Here is a 24,571-nt window from a genome sequence, read left to right on the forward strand (position 1 = left end):
TCTTACTGAACCAAGCTTGCACTGAAGTATCAGAAATCACTGATGTCATCTCTATTTATAAAGCATGCCTGGAATAATGATGCTTCTTTTAGACATGTCTGCAAGACCATTATGCAATGTTTTGACATTACCTGATAAGGGAAACAATTGCCTCATTTTGGAAGCTGAAGCTGACAGTACAACAATTGATGAAGTCTTTAGCAGAAAGATAACAAATGGAAGGTCCTATAAACATAGGAAAGCTTTTTGATAGAGTCAAGGATCAAGAAGCCAAGAAGGACAAAAGTTCAATTAAATAAGCCAAAGATGTACCGAAAAAAGTATCTAGAATACATCTACACAGATTCTACAAATATAAGTGTCCTGCAAAGCAAGAGACTCCACAAAGAGGAATAAGACATTAGGATCTCTAATCTCGATAGCTTTAAGGCAATTGCTCTCTATATGCTAAGACCTGAGGCTTCTATATTATACAGTACAGCTGTTAGCAATTTATAAAACAGCAGGAGATTATCTGGTCATGTAAAGTCTTTGCACTGCATTTCAAAGCTTGTACTTTAACAGTCAGTATGTGCTTCATTGATTATATAAAAGCCTTGATTATGTCAATCACGTCAAGCTGTGGAATGTGCTCATTAAAATGGGAATCCCAGAACATTTCATTGTCCTGGTAAGAAAAGTATATACAGATCCGGAAGCCAAATATGAATAGAACATGGAGAAAAAGATGACTCCAGGTTGGCAAATGAGTGCAAGGAGACTATACATTCTCCCCTTATTTAATTTAACCAATCTATATACTGAATATCTGTTTAAAGACTGGAGGAAGAAGCATCAATAACTTGTGCTATGCTGATGACACTACCATGATAACCAAAAATTCAAAGGATCTGTAAGTTCTATTAGTGAAAGTCAAAGACCACAGTGGAAAAATGGCTTTAAAATTAAACATAAAGAAGATCAAACTAATTCAATTGATAGAGCAGCCTACCCTGGAACTGACAATGAAGATATCAAACTAATTGATAGGTTCTGCCTTTTAGCATCAGGCATCAGCAGCAAAGGAACTAGCAGTTAAGAAATACACTACAGTCTAACATTTACTGGAACAGCCATGAAGGCTTGCAAAATTGATTCAAATGCTATGATGTATCTACTTGAACAAAGACCAGGATCATGAAAGATACTGAATTCTTTCTAACTCTCTGTGGAAGTGAAAGATGGACTTTGAAGAATTTGAATAGGAAGAGTATTGACGCTTTTGAACTCTGATGTTGCAGAAGACTCCTGAGAATAACATGAACAGACAATAAAACAAATGAATCATCAAGTAAATCAACACAGAGTTTTCCCTTGTGGTACAAATGACCTGGCTCAAGTTATCTTATTGTAGACACATTGTGCAAAGATCCAGCGCTCTGGAGAAGGCTCTAATGCGAGGATGACAGCAGCAATGTGAATGAACTCACAGCAGCAGTGAGTACATCTTTGGAAGACTTGAAAGAGCAGGGTAGGGAGAGAACATCATGGAGAAAATCTACCTGTGTAGTCAATAAGAGTCAACAACAACCTGGTGGCACATAATCAACTTTAGTCGTTGTCTTTACAGTATTTAGAATCCAAGGTAACAGGCAGAGCTAGCTAGTTGTTATTTCTTGCAACAGTTTCCTCCTCCATTGGAAGCTATTAAATCTGAGTTTATCAGATTTGGATTGCAGAAATTCAGATGACTACCAGATGGCCCCAAAGAGGTACAGTCATTTCTAATTCTTTTCTGCCACCTAGTGATTTTCCACATTTAGGCAGCCGAAACTGTTACTCGGAGATTGGCTCCTGGGCTGATTGTTTCTCTTTCAGTTTTAAAGAGAAGATTTAACAGTTATTTATTTATTTATTTATTTTAATTCCATTTATATCCCGCCCTTCTCCGAAGACTCAGGGCGGCTTACAAGCTTAGCAGTAGCCTTCATTCTATGTATATGCCTGCTTATTAGGGCTTTCACACACACACCCCAAGCGGCATTATTACAAAGTCAGCTTAATTGCCCCCAACAATCTGGGTCCTCATTTTACCTACCTCGGAAGGATGGAAGGCTGAGTCAACCTTGAGCCTGGTGGGACTCGAACCTGCACTGATTGCAGGCAGCTGGTGTTACTTAAGGAGGCATTAGACTTGTAATAAGATATGAAGGGGGACTTCCGTGTCCAAAGTACATAAATTGTGAGTTCTGGTCCTGCTTTAGGCATGAAAGCCAGCTGGGGGCTTTGGGCCAATCATACAAAACACGAGATTAACATTAGAATAAAAATCAAGGTTCGTTCATTCATAATATTGGAAGATCACAGTATGAAAATACAAAGTAAATCACTTTTTTTTAAAATAAACACACACACACAAACCTACACACTTCTCTAGAAATAGCAAGAAACGAAGTTATGGCTGTTTTCATGTGAGCATGAGGCTCATTTTAAAATGCATCTTTTTCAAGGAAATCAAGCTTCAGGAAATGATGCCAACAATTAGTTATATAAAAATCAAGCTTCAGGAAATGATGCCAACAATTAGTTATATAAAAACCCCCGAAAACACCTCTTACATCATAAATAATAACCTGTTTTCATATGGTTAGTACAGGTAATCCTTGACTTACAACAATTCATTTAGTGAACGTTCAAAATTACAACAGCACTGAAAAATGTGACTTATGACTGTTTTTCAGAGTTACCACCTTTGCAGCATCCCCAGAATCATGTGATCAAAATTCAGATGCTTGGCAACTGGTTCACATTTATGACCTTTGCTGTGTCCCAGGGTCACCTGATCCCCTTTTACGACCTTCTGACAAGCAAATTCAGTGGGGAAGCCAGATTCACTTAGCAACCAGGTTACTAACTTACCAACTGCAGTGATTCACTTAACAACTGTGGCAGGAAAAGTTGTTAAGTGGGGCAAAACTCACTGAACAAATGTCTCACTTAACAACCGAAATTTTGGCCTCAATTGTGCTCCTAAGCCGAGGACTACCTGTAGTCACTGTCAGCCTCCTGAGTAAACCAGACAGGAAACACGATGAGATGAGCTAATTCTACTTATTGTAAGGCTACATTACCAGAATCTTGCCAGTCTGAAGTTCAAATTTCTCACCTACATTTTTAGCTGCTGGATCAATTAGGGGAGATCCCTCCTAAGTCTCTTTCCACTGACTGTTAAGCCACTGAGGGCTCCTGCCTCTCTTGTTTGATTGTTACCTAGGCAGCCTCTCTTTCTTTGTCCCTCAAGGCTATCCATGCATTCCATGACATCAGTGAATTCTTGCATTTCGTTAGTCTTATTTGTGGGAGAAATTTGCCTTCACTGAAGGTTACCAGATACCTGAACAAGCAAAGGAGGACTCTTGAGAATTGGAAAGGAGGAAACTGGGGTGGAGGGAGATAAAGGAGGACACACTGTTTAATTTTCTTGGTGTCCATGACAAAAATTGAGCCTTGGTGGCGCAGTGGGCTAATGCCTCCTTAAGTAACACCAGCTGCCTGCCATTAGTGCAGGTTCGCATCCCACCAGGCTCAAGGTTGACTCAGCCTTCCATCCTTCCGAGGTAGGTAAAATGAGGACCCAGATTGTTGGGGACAATTAAGCTGACTTTGTAATAATGCCGCTTGGGGTGTGTGTGAAAGCCCTAATAAGCAGGCATATACATAGAATGAAGGCTACTGCTAAGCTTGTAAGCCGCCCTGAGTCTTCGGAGAAGGGCAGGATGTTGTTGTTGTTGTTGTTAGTTGCGAAGTTGTTTCCGACCCATCGCGGCCCTATGGACAATGTTCCTCCAGGCCTTCCTGTCCTCTACCATCTTCTGGAGTCCATTTAAGCTCACACCTACAGTGGAAAAAATTGGAAAAAACAAACAAAACAAAAACAAAACACCTGCCAAAACAGCATCAGAAAGACTTGTTCGTCCATCAAAATATTTATTTATTTGTATCCTGCTTTTATTATTTTTATATAAGGGTAGAACAGTGGCTCAGTGGTTAAGACACTGGGCTTGTCGGCTGGCCACATGTCTGCGGAAATATCTTTGGACAGTGCTGATTCAATGGAGACTTGAAATGGAGACGAGCACTTCCCCCTAAATTCAGCCACAACTAACGGAATAAAATCCACAGGGACTCCCTCCTCCCTTTAATATTTTTAGAAATAACTTAAGGCTGCAACCATTTTCCCACCAAGTTTTTACTTTCAAGAACAAATGCTAGCAATCATGTAGAACCGACAATGACACTTCCAATTTCACCATAGGGATGTACGGCAAATCATGTAATCTACAGACGATGGTGATCATAGATGTGAAGTGGCTGGGTTGAAGGCAATTGCTGGAATCAAGAAATAAATAACATAAATCCAGGCTGTTGATGGATGAGGGGAAAAACAAAGCAGACAATGTACAAGTCTCAATAGATGAAAGTTTCAATGACTACTGTTGTGAAAACACTCCAAATTGTTTTCAAAAGAGGACACTCAAAAAGCCAGATTTTAAGGTGATGCCTGTCAGATGGAGAACATGAGGATAAAAGAGGACATGCCCGCTTTCTCTGTTAACCCTAGAATACTTCTAGCTTCTACTCCATCCAGCTTCCTTGCATAAAGGGAGAAATCTATTCTGCCAATGATTCTATTATTTCCATAATAATAAGCATGCTGATATTGATATTTTGGACTAATGACTGTGATTTTAAAAAGCTGTTTTCCAAAGCTGACTGTAATAAAACCAACATAACATATCGACATAGCACATTTCAAATAAAAGGTAGTCCTTGACTTACGACCACAATTGAGCCCAACATTTCTGTTTTTAAGTGAAACATTTGTTAAGTGAGTTTTCCCCATTTACGACCTTATCACACTTGTTAAGTGAATCACCGCAGTTGATAAGTTAGTAACACGGTTGCTAAGTGAATTTGGCCTCCCCATTCATTTTACTTGTCAAAAGGTTGCAAAAGGTGATCACATGACCTTGGGATACAGCAACGGTCATAAGTATGAGTCAGTTGCCAAGCATCTGAATTTTGATTATGTGATCTTGGGGATGCTACAAAGGTCACAAATGTGAAAAACAAGTCATAAGTCACATTTTTCAGTGCCGTTGTAACTTTGAATGATCAGTAAATGAACTGTTGTAAGTCAAGGACTATCTGTACTGAAATCCAAAGGAGACTGAGTATGTACATATGAATGCACACAGACTGGTAGAACCAATAAAGGAGAATATTTGTAGCTCAGGGTTGACATGAGGGGACCTTGGGGTTCTGTTGTGATTCAGGGTCAGCCTGTGGGTTCGGGAGTTGGGTCGGACGACTCAGAGGAGGAGGAGGGGGGTGTTGAAAAGCTTGCTGAGGGGATTGGACAGCTTGATGAGAGCCCCCAGCAAGGCCCCTCTCATCTGGTCACGACGCAGACCCAGCTGTGTGAGCCTGACAGCGTGGATGAAGATGACCCACAGCTGGCCCTGTTCAAGGACGCCCGACGCAGGAGGCAGTCAGTCAGGAGTAAACAGAGGGAGGCAATGGGGCACCTCGGAAGGAGGCACAGAGAGGCCACGCCCTGAACTCTATTTAAGGGGAATGTGTGGGAGGGCTGGTTTGCTGAAGGCAACCGCTTGGATTGTTCCTGCGTCTTAGCTCGTGTTTTATGGTTGGTGTCTTGTCTTGCTCTTGTTTTATGTGAATAAATTTGGCAGGCTTTATTCCAGCCTCTTGCCGTTTGTAAAGGGGTCGTCCCTGCTTTTGCTGCAGGGCCGGTAGCAGGCTGGTACAGAACAGGTTCTATGAGCTTGCTTGTTTTCTTGCAGACCTTTCACTACCCAAACTAGGTAACATCATCGGTGCTACTAAGGAGTGCTGTTTGCTGTCAGTTTATATTCTGTTCTCTTGCCCTGTGGGTGGGGGTGGTCTCAGAGAGCCTTTAGCTGGGATGTTTACTGTTGGCAGTTTCTTGATTGGGGTATCGTTTAGTTGATTGTTGGTCTGATGTTAACCTTGGAGTTAATCTATGCTTATCTGGGTGCAGAAATAGAGATAGCAGAAATAAAAAAAAAAGTTTCAGCTTGTATATAAAAACTGGAAGGGAGAGTGCTTGGCAGGTTTTCCTAGGGAGAGAATTCTGCAACTGGGGTCCCTATGGGTATTTTCTCCTCTTGCATTTCTTTTCTGCCTAGACTTCCTTGGAGTTTACTCTTTGATCTTTTCTAAAAAAAAAAAAATAGATTGGTAAATAGACCCCTATATGCTATTCTCAGGAAGGGGAAGAAGCAGTCCTTAAGACAACCCAGCTGTAAGGCATTCATACTTTATTATATCTGTATGATGCATTTAAAAATACCTGCTGGATTTTCCTTGCAAGGTTCCTGCAGGTTTTGGGAAGTTGCTTGCCATTGCTTTCTTCCTTAAGCTTGGAGAGAGTGGTTGGCCCAGAATCATTCAGCTAGATTTGTGCCTAACAAAACAATCGCCCAGTTTCCATCTGGTGCCTTTAATCACTACCCCAAATTAGCTCTCGTTAGATTTGATTAGAGTAAAGGGGAGTAGTTTAAATTTGTTGGTTCTATCTTCTATGTATGATGCATTGGGGGGGGGTTGTAAATGTTTACAAATTGCACTTTTTATTGTCTTGTTTTTATTTTTACTTTATTAAACCCCACCAAAATCCATTTGGCTTAGTAGAGGCTATAGATATTTATAAAATAAGCAAATAATGAAGATGTTTTACTCTTTGAAAGACTATAAGATTATTGTTTTAGATACAAGAAATTTCAGGTTATTCCATTGGAAATAATTTTGTTTGTTGCCAGGACATAGCTCACTAGAGGGTGCTGTACCACATAGACTCAGATCAACTTTACCCTTCATTTATGAAGGTTTATAAAATGTAAATATTGCTGATCCAGAGGATAATGCATTATTACATAGGCAGAATTATGGCAAGGAAAAAAAGTTTTACCTTATCTTTCTGCAAGAACGATGATGTCTATCAGACATAGGTCTATCTAATCTATTGCAACACCACAAAAGAAAATATGAAACACAAGTTAATAAGAAGGGAATGCATGTAAAACATAACCCAAGCATATAAAGTATCACTAAAACGTTAACAGCAGGCATTCATTCATCTGAGAGCATGAGCTTTCAGTTGGAGTTTAAATATTGCACTAAAACTGAAAACAATATGTAAACCTGCCCTAAGGCATGCAAATACAGGACTGACTCTCTTTACATGTTCTGTAAATGTTGATTAAGGTTTAAATTTATACAATATTTTCTCTGCCACGGGAAGGGAATGTTAAACATTCCGTTTCCTCACAAATCATGCCCTCCCTTTTGTAAGCAAAAATCTACAGATACATAGAATCAATTTTCAATAGTTTGAAATTTGGGAAGTTTGTACCGCATAAAGTTGATCCTCCTGGCTTAAGAAGAGTATTTTTCTGTCAGCTGGAAGGTCCTTATTGGGGCTTTCTGTGAAACTGTCTCACAATAGCAACAATTTCATACCACCTTGATGAGAAAATCAGATGATCTCTGCAATCATTCAGACGACTGCAAAAAATATAAATCCATCGGTTTCTCTCCCCTCCCCCACCGCTCCAGTCATTTAGAACTGAAGAAGCTTCTTGAATGAGAAGTGAAAGGTTTTCAAAGAAAAAAAACCAAGAAAGTTCAGTTGCCTTTTGGAAAAACATCTTTGGGACAACCATGACCTGGATGATTGAGAATCTCCATAGACACATTTGTAGGTTGGTAACTAGGAAAAGACTATCCTAGAGATTTCTCATTTGGGTGGAAAGGAAATATTTGAGTTACTGTCCTTGTAGCAGATACCGGAAATCCAGCTGGATGAAAGCAAGGTTCATAACACAAATGAGTTGACATTCTCATATGAGTAAAGAAGTTGACTTCTCAGTGCCACTTGGAATCACTGAAAAAAAAAAAGATTAATTCAGAGGAGGGCAACTAAGACATCTAATGGTATGGAAAACAAATCCAAGGAAGAAAGCTTAAGGAACCTGGTATATTTAGCCTGAAGAAGAAAGCACAGAACACTCTTCAAATATCTGAAGTTTCATCATAAAGAAGAGACCCACAGACATTTTTACTAGTGCAAAATTAAAACTGAGCAGCTTAAATTCAAGTTGACTTGGCACATGATACCAAATCAGATTTTTTTTGAAGAAAAAAAAAAGAATAATCCATACTCTGGATTCATATTATGATGAATCATGGTTTAACTATCCCTTGTTGAATAAAGTAGGCTAAGCCAGAGATCTTCAACCTTTCTGGGCTCGCGGGAAGGAGAGCAGCTTCAAAATTGGTGTGTGTGTGTGCGTATGCGCACGGGACAGGCACACTGGTGCAACACTAGCGGTCCCGTTTGCACATGCACTGGTGCCATGCGCATGCACTAATGGCTGTGTACCCCCCCATTGAATTTCATTTTGCTAGGTAGTGTCCAATATTCAAGTCTGTCAAGATCCTTTAGTATCTTAAGCCTATCTTCTAGAGTATTGGCTATTCCTGCCAGTTTGGTGTCATCTGCAAATTTGATGAGTTCCCCATCTATCCCCTCTTCCAAATCATTGATGAAGATGTTGAAGAGTACTGGGCTTAAAACAGAGCCTTGGGGTACCCCACTGCATACTTCCCTCCATGTAGATGCAGTTCCTTTGAGGACTATATGGTGAGTGTGGTTGGTCAGGCAGTTATGAATTCATCTGGTGGTGGATGTGGTCTACTTTATCAAATACTGAACTCCAAGTAAATTATATCCACAGCATACCTCTGTGGTCCACTAATTTTGTCACTTGGTCAAAGAATGCAATTAGATTTGTCTGGCATGATCTGTTTTTGATAAACCCATGTTGGCTTTTGGCAATGACTTTGTTTGCCTCTAGGTGTTCGCTGATTCGTTGCTTGATTATCTTTTCCAGAATCTTCCCAGGTAATGAGATCAGGCTGATAGGTCTGTAGTTTCCTGGATCTATTTTTTTTTCCTTTTTTGAAGATGGAAACAACATCAGCTCTTTTCCAGTCCTCTGGTAGTTCCCTGGTGCTCCACGTGCTCACTTACCATTTTCTTGCCTATCTTAACTTGTGTTTCTACTCTATTTTTTATGGTACTGTTTTTTTTTCTTTTTGTGTAAAGACAGATGCAAATTTGGGGGCTTATTTGCAAATAAGGGAGCATTAGGGCACAGATTTTTCTCCTAGCTGAGATCAGGAATTCAGTGGCATAAATGGAGGTTCCATTTCCTTTTCAATTTAGTCCAACATGAATTATTTGTTTTAATCTCTCTTTAAAGCCACATTACCCCAAATCAGTGTGATACGATACCTTGAGTTGGTAAAATAGTAATTATCTACATTATGTATTTACTGTATATCTCTCGATACCAATCTAACATGTTTGAACTTTAACGTTGGGTAAGTCTAGTGGTTAAGGCATAGAAATTGGGAGACCATCAGTTCAAATCTTGTCTTAGCCATGAAAGACCCTGTAGAAGGGTTTGGGAAAGATGGAAGGAAAGAGAAGAAGAGGACAACCAGTAGCAAGAGGATGGACTCAATTACAGGAATGCTGAGTGCACCGTTGAAGGACCTGAAAGAACAGGCTAGGGAGAGATCACCATGGAGAAAAATCTATATGTGTGTGGTCGTTAAGAGTCAACAACAACTTGATGCCGCATAATCAGTATCTATTCACTGTATATAAATTACTTTTTCTACTCTGGTAACACACAGTAACACAACAAATTCTGAGATTTGTTGAGATTCTGTGTATATAAGATTTTCCATGCAAAACATCTAGCTTGAACTATGTTATTTCTCTTTTGGAAATCAAGCAATAGATGGGAGACAAAGTAAAGGAGGGAGAGGGTCGATTCATAAGCAGTGAAGGAAAATAATGGAAATAATAGATTAGTTGCAGATTTATTTATTTTTTTAAAAGCAGTCTTTTTTTCCAATAGAAATTTGTATTCTATTCCAGATCCTGTGTGATATTTATTTCATCTTTTTCTAAAAAGTTAATATCCACCAACTAAATTATATTTAAAATAATGGAAAGGGACAGTGGCAGATTAAAAAAAAAGTTAATCTGCCTGTTTAAATACAAATCCACATCTATATATTACAGATTGGGATTCTACTAACTGAGTTTAGTCTCAGTGAGAGCCTTTTTGTTGTAACTCATACCTAATAAACAAGCAGAAACTGGAAACCTTTGTGAATCTGTTGGACATCATCCAATGATCTAGTAGTATTTCATTTAAATTAATTTTTTCTAAATATTTCTAGACTGCCTTTAAAGAGTCAGCTCTCTCAAAGCAACTACAATTAAAAACCTAATACAATTATATAGCACAATTGAATACAATTAACAATCATAAAGACAAGAATCCTCTCTAGAAAATGGTAATTGAAGCTAATTCAGCAATATAACATATAACTCTAGAGAAATCCAAAGGAAATAAATAAACCATTGGAGCTTTCTAGGTGACAACCCATTTTAGAGACACCGGGATGAAGAAATGTCTGTCTTCATTTGCTGCCTTAATTGGTCTTAGTTTTAAACAAATGAGAAAACTTTTTTGCTGATGCATTTGAAGGTAGCATTTCCCATAACTCCTGTGTGTTAGTTAACAAATGCCATGTTTCCCCTTTAAAAGAGGTACCAGGTTTTATTTGGGGGGGGCGTCTTTTCCACGGTCTCACCACGTGGAGGCGGCACCTACAGCTCCATCCAACTGGCCCACTTCTTCTGCAGCCAAAGGAAATGCCTCTGCCCCTGAGAATGGACCTCCAGCTTGCATTTCACCATCAGATTCAATCCACTGGGGGGCGCTGCTGAAGTAGGCCACCGAGGGAGGCCTAGCTGCAATGATAAGTGGGTACAGGGCACGTGGAACAGCTCCACGCCCCCCACACTCTAGCTTGATTTTTAGGCGTGCTCCTCGCCCCAAAACTAGGGCTCATTTTTGGGGTAGGGTTTATATTAAGCCCACCCCCCAAAATCAAGCTAGGGCTTATTTTCAGGGTAGGTCTTACTTTTGGGAAAACACGGTAGTGCCCTGAACTTGCATGAACTCCCTTATCCCCATCATGTGCATCCATATTCTGCATCAGCTGAAGATTTTGAACAGTCCTTAAAGGCAATCACCTTCAGGGCACGCGGCACTAGTTTTATCTATTTTCCCAAACGATATATTTGGTCTACACGAGATGTCATTCTCCATCCAGGTGAACAGACCATTTTTTCCTTTGCAGTACCTCTATCTTACCTGAATCCTTGTTCATGTTTGAGAGCTTTCTGAAGTTCAGAATGTGGAAATGAGGGGTTGAGTTCAGTTCAGTTTCACCCAAATACTGATTCAGCTCATCCTCTGAATAACTTTAATAATGTGTGGGAATGATCTTGGGAGATAGATGGAAAAAACCACAGACTAGACACGTTGGAGTCTGCAGCTGAATCTGCAGAAGGAATATGAGAATGGCAAATGTCGCAGAAGAGACCCTCTCTAATTTCTTGCACTGTAAAGGCAAGGGGAGAGAGATGTACTTTCAGAATTGCAAGATCGTATTAATGTAATACAATAAAGTATTTATTGTATTTCTGGGTGCACTTTTTGTCTGGACGATCTCTCAGGGCTGACAATCCAAAAGGTTGAATGGAAGCCATGCAATACATCTTCTGAAGCTTTTCATTCAGGAAGAACTATAAATATAAGGAGAAATGATCAGGGACTGATTGCACCAAAGGTCACTGAGAAGATCAGGAAAAGATTTCCATTCTTATTTATAATCACCGTGTTAACAATCTACTGGGGCAGGGCTACTTGTCTCACAAAACCTATTCAGAAATCTAGTTGGAATATATTAAAATAATCCCCACTGCTCATCACTACCTGAAAGTAGTGGTGCCCATACTTCTTAACCTTTCCTAAAATATTAATCCTTTGGATTTCTTTAAAAATCGCCTCACCCCTCTTATGCGTCAAATTAAGGTGGCATTAATTATTTCTGAGTTCCAAATACCCAACAGAATCTGGCTGACTGCAGATTCAAATCATGATGGGTAACAGTTCAGAGAGCAAGCATTGAATCTCAAGCAGTTTGTTCATATCCTCTGTCTGCAGAATTTGAAAGTTTCTATAATCAGACACAGTACTATTTATCTCTAGACAAAATAGATCCTGATCTCCCGCCTGAATACTCCTGTTCTGTTCTACCTTTAGTGCATTATAGTGCATTATAGGTCAGTTTCAATACAGGTAGTCCTCATTTAGGGACCACAACTGTAACTGGCAATTAAGTGAAATGATCAAATCACTTCAAGTCAAACAGACTCAAACCACAACTGTGCTTACAATCTTTCTTCACCTTTCCTTTGCTTTAAGACCTGCAATGGTCATAAATGTGAGGATTCATCATAAAGTTATTTTTTCATCACCAGTGTAACTGTGTATGGTCATTAAACAAGGCAGTCACTAAATGATGGTTACCTGTATAGTTGATTAATCATGGGGAGGACACATAAGGGTCACACAGTGCCCTAATCTAGACAACTGACTTTAATCCTGAAGCTTGGCACCTGAAACAGTCCCCACTCAGCTGTGTCATCTGAATGATGTAAGGGAATTTATTTGACTCTTTCCTTTCTAAGTCACAAGACAAATTTCAGAGAGATCATGTGAAAATGCCCACAATAGGCTTTCAAGCCAAATTCAAAACACTGATAATATTGTACAAAGTTCAGTATGATGTACCTAGGCTACATCATGCAATGCCTTGATTTAACAAGGAAGGAGTTGAAACAGTTTAAATCTAACATGTGAGGTGTCTGCATATATTTTCTTAGCCGTCCTTCTGACCTGCACAATCTACAGGTCTATGGAAGGCAGGCTGGTTGCAATTATTCCTTCTGACCTGCACAATCTACAGGTCTATGGAAGGCAGACTGGTTGCAATTATCTGTCAGTATCTGTCCTGTTCGGGTTTTTCTGTATTAAACCAGACAGTTATAGAAGTACAAATAACAAACTCAATAATTCCTCTGTAAAACTGTATTAACAGCTGGGGCAGTCTGAACTTCCTGAGTCGATGCAGTGAGAACATTCTTTGTTGTGCCTTTTTAATGATGGTTCTAATTTTAAGTGTCCATTTCAAGGCCTGGAAGATGATAGAACCTAAAAACCTTGAAGGACACTAGTGCTGATACTGTGCTGTTGAATATAGTAAGAGGGAGTAAAATAGAAGCGCTACTCCTAAAATCCACTTTCATCTCTACAGTTTTAAGCATGTTCAGCTCCAGATTGTTAAGGATGCACCACAAAGTAAGTTGTTCAACCTCCCACCTATATGCAAGACACATCACCATCTCAAATAAGGTCAATGACCATTGTATCATCTGCGAACTTCTGAACTTTAACAGAGGGTTCTCTTGAGGTGCAGTCATTGGTACACAGAAAGAAGAGCGATGAAAAATGCAAGTAAAATACAAAAAAGCAAAGGAAAAAGGAAAAGAAGAAAAGAAAAAGGAGATAAAAGGAAAAACGTATTGATAATTAAGAGTGCCCAACTTTGTCTCAAGTAACATTGATCCAATCAGGGCTCCTCAGCTCTCCTTCTCCATCCCCTTTGGGAAGACTAAAAGACACTTGGCACAGAACTGACCTTGTTATCCTGGATTGTCTGCCTCTGGGCTCAGAGATAAGGCAAATGATGGAGAATGGAATGACTGGGTCAGTTGAATCTTGAGAACAGAAGATTGAGAATGGATATCAGGGCTTTATCAAAAAAGCTAGTTTGGGGAGCAAAACCTCTTGTCAAAATTATTTGGTGCAGTTTATTTAAAATGCCAATCAGGCAGATAAGGAGAGAATTGAGAAAATTAATTCTTGCGGTCAGACAAATAAAGGCAATAGACCTATATGTATATATAAATCCAGCTGCATCAGATAGCTTCTGAGTTTGTTTCTGTGATATAATAGCTTCTCTCATGAACAGTTTATAAGTCCAAACTTCTTAACAGCATTTGCGAAAGCAGCAGGGAAAACAGGCACAGTATCTCTAAAGTTAGGCAAAGGTGGAGAAAAGAAGTGAAAAATCTCTAACTATTGATTAGGCAGTATTATTCAAGCAGGGGGCACGTTCTAAGCCTCTGGGGGAAAAAAAGGCTTAAAATGGCATCCTGCTTTCTCAAAGAATCTGAACTAACAAAATTAAAACAAAATCAATAGCAAACAAATAAAATACCTGCAATAGCAAACAAGATAGCCCCCGATAAAAGGAGGCTTATTTGAAGTAGAAATAAAAAAGAAGGGGGGAAAAGACCTCTTAAATGCACGGCTAGCAATTAACTTCTGTTTTAAACTTCCCAGGGAAATCCCTTCTTAAGGCAAGAAAAGCTCCTTTCTGCTCTGGAGAGGGGAGGCATTTTCTAGAGGCCAGATGGAAAGAGCCTCCTCTTCTCTTCACCTGTCCCTCCCCAGCACAGAGAATTAACAGGCAGGTAAGGTAAAGGTAAAGGTTCCCCTGCACATGCGTGCGAGTCGTTTCCAACTCTAGGGGGCGGTGCTCATCTCCGTTTCAAAGCCGAAGAGCCAGCGCTTGTCCGAGGACGTCTCCGTGGTCATGTGGCCGGCATGACTAGACGCCAGAGGCGCACGGAACGCTGTTACCTTCCCACCGTAGTGGTCCCTATTTTTCTACTTGCATTTTTACGTGCTTTTGAACTGCTAGGTTGGCAGAAGCTGGGACGAGTAACAGGCGCTCACTCTGTTACGCGGCACTCGGGATTCGACCCGCCAAACTGCTGACCTTCTGATCGACAAGCTCGGCGTCCTAACCCACTGAGCCACCGCGTCCCTAACAGGCAGGTAGGCAAGCCTTAAAAACTTCTCTCAGATCAATGGCATGATGTTGCAAGGGAATCAGCAACAATTATTCTTATATGCATATATATTTCTTGGTTCCTTTGCTCCAGTTTTTTTGCAGCTTCTTCCTAGCATCCACTTTAATGTCTTCTCAGCTTTTTTGCACACTCATTCTAAGTGAACTTTTTTTTTTGCTCAATTTGCTCAATATTGACATAAAGGCCCCTTGGATGTTGAGGTTGTGAATGTTCTTGGAAATAACAACAACAACGTTGGAAGGGACCTTGGAGGTCATCTAGTCCAACCCCCTGCTCAGGCAGGAAACCCTAGATATAAGCATCTTCATCATATTTTACTAATATCATACATATAACACTAATATCAATTCATAAGTCAATAATGTCAATTCATTAATCAATATCCTTTTTTCATGTTCTTATTAAAGTTTGATTTCCCATCAGTATTTGAAATATCTTTATCAATTATGATTTCCTCAATATTAAATATATTTATATAGCTGAAAGTTTTATTCAAATCAATCCAACAACAACAACAACAATAAAGTTGAAAGGGACCTTGGAGGTCACCTAGTCCACCCCCTGCTCAGGCAGGAAACCCTATACCATTTCAGACAAATGGCTGTTTAGTCTCTTCTTAAAAACTTCCAGTGTTGGAGCTTATGGAGGCAGGTTGTTCCACTGATTAATTGTTCTAACTGTCAGGAAGTTTCTCCTTAGTTCTAGGTTGCTTCTCTCCTTGATTAGTTTCCATCCGTTGCTTCTTGTCCTGCCTTCAGGCGCTTTGGAAAATAGCTTGACTGCCTCTTCTTTGTGGCAGCCCCTGAGATATTGGAAGACTGCTATCAGGTCACCCCTCGTCCTTTGCCTTTCCTCCTTGTTCTCTATTTCCCCTTCTTTTCCTGATGGTAACTGGACTTTTCTGCTTCATTTCTCCACTTCCTCTCTTTTGCCTTTCTGAGCTTTTTCCTGAATCTTTCTTTTATTTCTTTGGTAGCTGGAACAGTAAAGGGTAGATTGGGCCAGAACACAGAGTTGGAGTTGATTGGTTGGGGAGTGCTGGCTGCATGAGTCCATGAGGCAATCTACCTTATGATTGGCTTGCTCTGTGTGTATGTGTGGAGAGGGAGTTTCCCTTTTTCCTGCCTTTTTCTTCTGTGTGTTCTGTATGCTATCTGATTTACCTCACGAGGTTCTTGTGTTCCTGACTATTTTGTCTGCTGCAAATACAAATGTAAAATATATTTATTTATATAAAACTACAAAATGGGCCGCGCTGGCTCAGTGGGTTAGGATGCTGAGCTTGTTGATCAGAAGGTCGGCAGTTTGGCAGGTCGAATCCCGAGTGCCGCGTAACAGAGTGAGCGCCTGTTACTTGTCCCAGCTTCTGCCAACCTAGCAGTTCGAAAGCACGTAAAAATGCAAGTAGAAAAATAGGCACCACTACGGAGGGAAGGTAACAGCGTTCCGTGCGCCTTTGGCATCTAGTCATGCCGGCCACATGACCACGGAGACGTCCTCAGACAAGCGCTGGCTCTTCGGCTTTGAAACGGAGATGAGCACCGGTCCTTAGAGTCGGAAACGACTAGCACACATGTGCGGGGGAACCTTTACCTTTACCTTTTTATAAAACTACAAGTGTGTGTCACCCTCTCTGACTTATAAGGACAGCTGCTGCACAATTCCATGACAAGATCTCACAGCAACATACATAATACTCCTTCCTCCAATTTTTCTCTACAACAATCCCATGTGTTAGGATAATGTGAGAGGGAAGGAGGGGGAGAGAGAGGGAGAGGGCAATTGGTCCAAAGTAATCCAGTGAGCTTCTGTAACTATGGATGGAATTGAGCTTGGATATCTCCAGCTCCAACCCAGTACCTTATCCACTACATCACACTGCCTCAATCCCTCCCTATCCCATTATCAATACTTCCCGTCAATATTTTGAGGAAAAGAATATCTGGTAGCAGTTTTTCAGATAAATTTTAGTCTGAAGTAATCAGCTTTCTTCGAACTGTAGCTTGCTTCATCAGAAGCACAGGGTGACTAATCTGATATAGGATACAAACTGGGGTAAGGGAGAGTATTTGGAAGGATACATCCTGAAGCAGAGACTCAAATATTTTGTCCACCAAATGAGAGGACTCATTGGAAAAGAACCTGATTAGGGGAAAGATTGAAGGCAAAAAAAAAAAAAAAAGAAAGGGACTGCAGAGGATGAGATGGTTAGATAGTGTCATCAATGTAATGAACATGAATTTGGGCAAACTCTGGAAGACAGTTGAGAATATGGAAGCTTGGTGTGCTATGGTCCTTGGGGTCGGGCACAACTTAGCAACTGAACAATGACAAACGGGTGGGGAGACAGATGGTTATGCAAACCCAGGTTATATATGAGACTTATAGTGACAGTATTAAATTATAATTGTATTAATTGTTTGTTAAGACTTTCTGAGATAGCCTGAAATCTTTTCAAGTATGTGAGTTCAACAAAGGAGCTTTTTCAAAAGGCAACTGGGCTTTTTTTTTTTTTGCTTTTTCACTTCTCATCCAAGAAGCTTCTTCAGTTCTGAATTCTTGGATGAGAAGCGAAATGTTGTCAAGAAAAAGAAAACAAAAAAAAGTCCAGTTGCCTTTTGAAAAAGTACCTTTAGGACAACCATGATTCAGAATCTCCATAGGCATGTGAGTTTGACAGTTTATTGTTCAACTGTCTTGGTGAAATTTCTTTGTTCAACAGCTACTTTGAAATCTGAAAAGGAGTGACCTGGGATGTTAAAATGCTCTGCTTCTGTATTACTTTATTGATTGGGATTCTGATGTCAAATGTGTCCATTAATTGTTTTGCACAAAGTCTGGCCTGTTTGTTTTGTACAGAATCCATAGGGGCATGGCTGGAGGATGATGGCATAGATGCCCTTGAAAGAAGAGCATATGAAGATGTCTCTGATCTTGTATGTGAAGTTGCTGGGGCTAGATGATAATGCTGTTGATGTCAATATTTTTAGGATGGGGAGGGGAAGAATAGATATCTAGATCTAGATCTGGTTCCCATTTTAGCATCAGTTTATGGTTGCTTCTGGATGGTTGTGAGAATAAATTTTAAATTGGGTACTTTTGCATATAAAGTAAGTACGGGACTGCCATCTAATACCTGAGAAAGTGCAGGGTCATTGTCTACAAGGGTTGTAGCTTATTAATATGCGTTTAAATGACTTGAGCTAGAGTTGTAGGTGATAACTAGTGGTGTTCTCTTGATCTGTTTTTGTGATCTTTTAATAGATCTTCTCTGGGAAGCAATCTCTGGCTCTCTTGATTTACAGGATCTGTTGATTTTGCTGTGTGGGTAGTTCAGTTTTCTGAATGCCTGGTTTAATTCCATCAATTTAGCACCACTGTCAAGTGAATCAGATCAAATGCAGTTGTAGTGGAGAACTTGTTTATAGATGAACATTTGGTAATGTATTCTGGGTGGAAGTTGGAAACATTTTGCTATGCATGGGAACTGTAGGTTTTTTTATGCAGTGTGGTATGTATGTGTCTGTTATGCATTTTTACTCTGACATCAAGGTCTTGTTCTGCAAATACATTGAGGTTAAAGTTGATGGTCAGATGGGAGTTGAAGTCTTAGTGAAGTGTGTTAAGAGATACTTTTCCACGGGTCCAGATAATTCATTGTCATCAGTGAATCTCAAGTAAAGGAAGGGGTTTCAGGAGGTACCATAAGCATTGTTTGAGGTTAGCCACAAAAATGTTGGCATGTTGTTGAGCCATGTAAATGTTCTAGGCCAGGGGTCTGCAACCTTGACAACTTTAAGACTTGTGGACTTCAGCTGAAGTCCACAAGTCATTGTCAAGGTTGCAGACCCCTGTTCTAGGCTTTGCTACTGATCTGCAAGTATATGTTGTTGCCAAAATTAAGTGGGTGAAGACAAGAGATAGAGTTGGATGGTAAAAAATGGTACTCTTAATCTGTCTCACATGTTTTCCTGCATTTGCATACCACCCAGACTTCCCCTCTTTTTTGTATTTTGCCTCATCCCAGTTTAACTTTGCATCAGAAAGGCTAACATTTAGCCTCTCCATATATCTGATGAAATGAACAGCAGTTTATGAAAGCTTGCCTTTTAATGAAATGTATGAGTTCAGAAGCTAGTTTGGCATAGAGCTTAAGGCACAAGTCTAGAAATGAGAAGTTTCTAACCCCTCCTCAGGCACAAAGCCACCTAGATGACCTTGGGCCAGTTCCTCTCTTTCAGCCCTAGTAAGGAAGCAATGGCCAACAGCTTCTGAAAACTTGTCAAGAAAACGTCAGGGACCTATCCGGGCATGCCCGCCAGGAATCCAAACAAAACCTCGGAACAAAAAAACCCAAATCACCAGATTCCTCTTGATTGTTGCTGTCATAGTTCTCTTTCTGCAATGTTTGCTTTGCGAAGTATCAGTTTCTCTTACGTCTCTTTCTATTTCCAGTTTCCCGATTTCTCTTTCTATTACATTCCACGAGAATGCCACATTTCACAGGCCCCGCGGTCCTTCCTAAGTGGCGAAGAGAACTAGGTATGCAGCGTTCGGGGAATTCCTTTTTTTACTTAAACTAATCTAAAAAATAAATAAAACTAGACAAACAATTTGAAGAACATCAAAGAGCATTTTGGCAAGCATATTGTTGCCTTCAGAACTTCATTAGGATTTTCTGAAAGAGGTCCCTCCTTGTGGTGTAGGTTCATACTTATGAGTAGACCCCTTCTGAGTTGCTGTTCCTCAACAGCAGTCTCTTGCATTCTCATCCTGGGGAAATATGAGCAAAACAGATAACTGATCCTGAATTTTCATAGCTCCTCTGGCTCTTCATTGGTTGAGAGAGAACATATCTATGGCTGGTGACCATGATCCTTTAAAAAATGCTTTTTCCAGGAGAAACACATCAATCCCAGGGGATTATCACTTAGTTTATTTTGGAGATGCCAAGATTGAATATGAGCTCTGGGTAAGAGAAATAAGTATGAAGTGGTATATACAATATTTATGTTTTACACTAAATTTCTTTTTTTAACTCAAATTAGACAACACGTGACCCTCTGGGTCATTATTTCAGAGATATTTCCTTATCTAAACAGAGCGTTCGGGGAAGCCCTGCTCCCTCTGTTGAGCGGAGGGCTCGAGTTCTCCCCAAGATCACATCCTTCTGCCGAGGGGCATCGCTCCATGTCTCACTTTAGCCCCCCCACCCCACCCCCAAGCAACGATGATCGGAATCCCGCCATTCTTCCCTTCCATTTTAAATACTCTGCCTTTACTCGCCCGGTTTTTCTTTTTTTCTTTTTTTCTCGAGCGCTTCTCCCCCCCCCCCCATTCGGCACAGCGCGGGCCCTCGGGAAGGACAGGGTGGGCGGTCCTTCACCGGCAAGGGGCGGAGCCTGTCTGCCCCCGCCCCCGCTTGTGCGTGACGCGAAGGGAACGAGGCTGGCGCCAGCCGCCTTTCCTGCGTGTGTAGGCTTTTTGCGCGTGTGTACATGCGAGCGAGGGAGCGAGAGGCAAAGCGAGCCAGCGAGCAAGCAAGCGCGCGTGCGGAGGAGTCTCCCGCCAGGCTCGCCGAAGCCCAGCGCAGCAGGCGGGTGCCGGGGTCCGGCGGCGGGGCATGGAGAGCCTGCTGGAGAATCCGGTGCGCGCCGTGCTCTACCTGAAAGAGCTCACCGCCATCGTCCAGAACCAGCAGAGCCTCATCCACACCCAGCGCCAGCGCATCGACGAGCTGGAGAAGCGCCTGGACGAGCTCAGCACCGAGAACCGCAGCCTCCGACAGCAGGACGCGCTCCCGGCGGAAGCCCCGCCGCCGCCGCTGCAGCCGAGGGTTTCCCCCGCTGCTGCCTTGCCTTGCCGAGCTTCGCCTCAGGGCCAGCAGCAGCAGCCGCCGCCGCCGCCGCCGCCGCCTGAGCAGGAGGAGTTTCAGCACCACCAACAGCTCCCGGCGCTCCAGCCGCCGCCGCCGCCGCGGCAACCGCCGCCACCTCACAGCAGTAGCAAGCAGGCTCAGGCCGGCCCCAGCGGGACCCGGACGCCGACCTCACACCAGCACCCTTCCCTCCAGCCCCACCAGCACCACCACGAGGACAGCCGGGAAAAGAGCTGTTGCCCTACCCTCCTTCAGCACAAAAGCCCCCCGGCCCTCGGCAAAGGCGTCTTAGTCAGAAGGCTAGAGTAAGTCGATGAGGGCGGGGGATGGAGGGGGGGGGGAGACCGGGAGGAGAAGGCTGGGATGATCAGACATTCCCCTCCACCACCACCCCCAAAAAATAAGTCAATAAGTAAAACGCATCCGAAGTATCCTTCTTTGGGGGAGCAAAGATTGGTCCTTCCCCCTCCCATCCTGTGTAACTGCCCGCTGCAATCAAATCGAGTGGGCGGGTGGGGAATCCCAGGTGAATTTGACAGTTTCCATAGGATCACGGAGGGGCAAAGACTGCCCGGCCACAAGGGTATCATCTTGTTAATTCCAAACTGGCTTTCTCATTATTGCCCGGTGGCTGGAAGGTACCGTTTTATCAAATTTGCCACCCACTCACTCGTGGAGTCTTCTTTTGAAAGCATGCGGTGGTGGTGGTGGTGGTGGTGATGATGGGGTTTTCACCATTCCTGCTATTTTGTAGGTTGTATGTTTGTGATGGAAATCCAGAAGCAAAGACAGCTCTGAATGAAGGAGAGAACTAACTGGACTGTGTGCCTTGTTTTGTATGCCTCTCTGTGTGTAATGTAAAATCTCTTATTACACAACTAGGGTTTCCCTTCCATTAAGGTGGTATGGACATATTACAGATACTTAGTGTCATTTGGATGAACCTTATTTCATATTTTTGTGGAGATGAAGGTTTGTTTTGTCTGCAGGGTTTATACTATGCAAGGATGAGTTCCAGCTGCTAAAAAAATCAAACAACCTTTTAAAGGTTTCCCTTCAACAGGGAAAGTGTGGCTTTCTGTAGTGTGATCTGTGGAAGCATCACTTTATTGCAAGGAATGCTCTAAAACAGTAATAGATATTTTTCAGGGTAGACACAAATTGCATTTAAATTAGCCAACCACTTAGTCAATGGTTCAAGCTAATGTTATCTACCCGTCTCTTCAAGATGTTCTCAGGAAGTGATATTACAATATTTTCTGTGTGTATGTGCTTGCTCAGGAAATTAAAATAACTACACCGACAGAGGGAGAGATAAAAAATAAATCTTAGCTGTGGGTACTTCGTAGTGTAGAAGTGAAGTTTAAAATTTGGAATCTAGCCTTCGGTTTTGATTTTTAATAGTACAGATGAAAGCTAAAGCTACCATTATCACTAATGATAAGAATTTGTCACTTGCTTTTTGTTTAAAAAGCAGATGGTCTCTTGAAAGAAGGGCTATATTTTTAGTTGGCTGCCACAGAATTAGGCACTGTGCAATTTGGAGAGGTAGCCCCCTTTTTCTCTGAATCAGACAATATAACACATGGGGGGTGGCTTTCTTTTCCTGAATATAAAATGTATGTTTTCCTAGCAGAATATAATCAGAATTTTTAAAGTTTTGCATATTGAACACATAGTAATAAATGCTTTGCGGGTAACAATTATTGGTATATTGGGCCCCTTTATCTTCCCAAAAATGCTGTAGAAGCTCTTCTGTATTCAGCTGTTGTACCTTCAAAGTCTGAAAATGGCACTCATGATACTATATCAGTGTAAAACCTAAACAGGAAATGTCTGTTAAAGTCTGTTAAAACAACAAAAACAAATCTTAGTTTATTTATAATAGGAAAAAAAGTGTTACAAAGACAGTATTGCCAAGATTTCCCCCCCCATCTCATTCTCGTTTCTCACATATGTTGCAAAATTGAGCATGCATATGCTTTAAATGCATTAAACTGAAGATCTGTTTCCTGTTACCAACATTCAGATTCATTAATTTTTTTCAAACACTGAAGAGGGAAAAAATATTTGGGTTAGTTCTCATCCAAATGTATACTCAAGGGATAGGTTAAGGCTATGGCATTTGTTGTCCTAGGGGACAACATAAAGCTGCAGGTCCTCAGCAAGGTTAAATTAACCTCTTGTTTTATTCTGAAGGTTTTCCAAAGCAATATTTAAGCTAAAAAACTGTATACAACGTGCCTAGTAGGTCAGCTGTCTATAATATGACATGTCCATGGATATGTTGGAACTGCAACATAGTATTTTGTATAGTAATTTTGGGGAAACGATAAGTATGTTTGAAAGCCAAAGGACTCTGTCATCTTAACATCTTTAAAATATGTCTGTCATATTGGAACCTCCAAATGTTGCTTTGGTGACTTACAATTTTTTTTATACAACTGACCCCAAACTCTGTTTGAGTGGCGTGATAATCAAGAGAGAAACCTACCATTTAAAAGTGGCAATCATGTGAGCTGTCATTTCAGATTGGAAGAGGTTTCAATTGCCCTTCCTTTCAAAAGGCTATGCGTGAATTGTGTGGTTTTGCAAATGCAAACCAAAGAGCAGAAGCAGGAGAGGTTAAGTTTTTGCAATGTATACACATGAATTCTCAACTCAAAATGACTCAAAATATGAGTGTAATATGAGACCAGTTGATGCACAGAGCTCCGAAGATTCAGTTTTGCACCTTGGAAGAGCTGGATTAAATCTGCTGTGGGTAACCTCTAGTGTCTTGTTTCATCTGGTAAAGATCAGGGGGAATGTATACTTTTTTGGAAAAAGCTATATGAAGATTAAGCATTTTCCCCCCAGACCTGGTAGCTTTATAGGAAGGCATCCATTAACTTTGTATGCAATGAACCAAAGAATCCTGTAGCAGAATAGTGCTTTTATGTGATCGTACAGGAGAATGTCCCGATAGCTTGTATCTTAGGCTGTATTGTCTAAAACATTTGAACTCTATTTTGAATAGATCAGATGAGAACTCCACTAATTTCAAGTGGGATTGTTTCTTATCAAACAGTTTAGAATGAGAGATTACAAAATCCTTTTATTGGTTGCATTGTGTGTGTACAGTAGCAGTACTGAGTTTGATAAAGGTGACCCGGTGTTATTTCTGACATCCTGCATCCTACCCACTTCATATTTTACCAAAATTTTAAGAAACTGAGCATTATTCTCTCTGTAGAGAAAGTAGTTTCAAACTGGAGTTATTTTTTTTAAAAAAAAATTCTTGAAACTAGTACTTTGTCATACAAAAGGAGCAGAGTATATAATAGCCGAATATACTGAAAGTAATTATCAGCATAAACAGACAGTAGCTTCTCTGTGCCAGTTCTACGATATAACAAATTCATGCTTAAATTAGAGAGCAATCCTCCTTTGCTACAGCATGCTTTCTAAAGATGGTAAAAGATGGCCTTTGATATTGTTTTCCAAGGAGAGAATTAACTTGACCGATCTAAAAACCGTGGCTCTTTTCCTCGATATGCTTAACAGTGGCAAGTCACTATCCCAGATAAATCTCTAGCATTAGTACTAGCAACACACTTGCTGGGTCAAAAATCACATTCTGAGAAATAGTCCATTCAATTTCTCCAGGAAGTGCCTAACATCTGAAGAGCATCTGTAACTAGGAAAAGCTGTCAAGGCTTCATTACATCACTATCTTCTTTCACATTGGCTAGATA

The 24,571-nt window shown here is 41.0% G+C and overlaps 1 protein-coding gene across 1 annotated transcript in view; it reads left to right on the forward strand.

Annotated features, from left to right (window-relative positions):
• The first annotated feature begins 20,485 nt into the window (after positions 1-20,485).
• The window catches only part of IQSEC3 (IQ motif and Sec7 domain ArfGEF 3), a 204,181-nt gene continuing 200,095 nt past the window's right edge, over positions 20,486-24,571 (forward strand). The window contains exon 1 of the mRNA XM_083366799.1: positions 20,486-21,139. Coding sequence (XP_083222925.1) covers positions 20,580-21,139 — 560 coding nt within the window. The 5' untranslated portion in view covers positions 20,486-20,579. The remainder of the gene's footprint in view (positions 21,140-24,571) is intronic.

This window comes from Vipera ursinii (assembly GCF_947247035.1).
Source record: "Vipera ursinii genome assembly, chromosome: 6".
Classification (NCBI taxonomy): Eukaryota; Metazoa; Chordata; class Lepidosauria; order Squamata; family Viperidae; genus Vipera; species Vipera ursinii.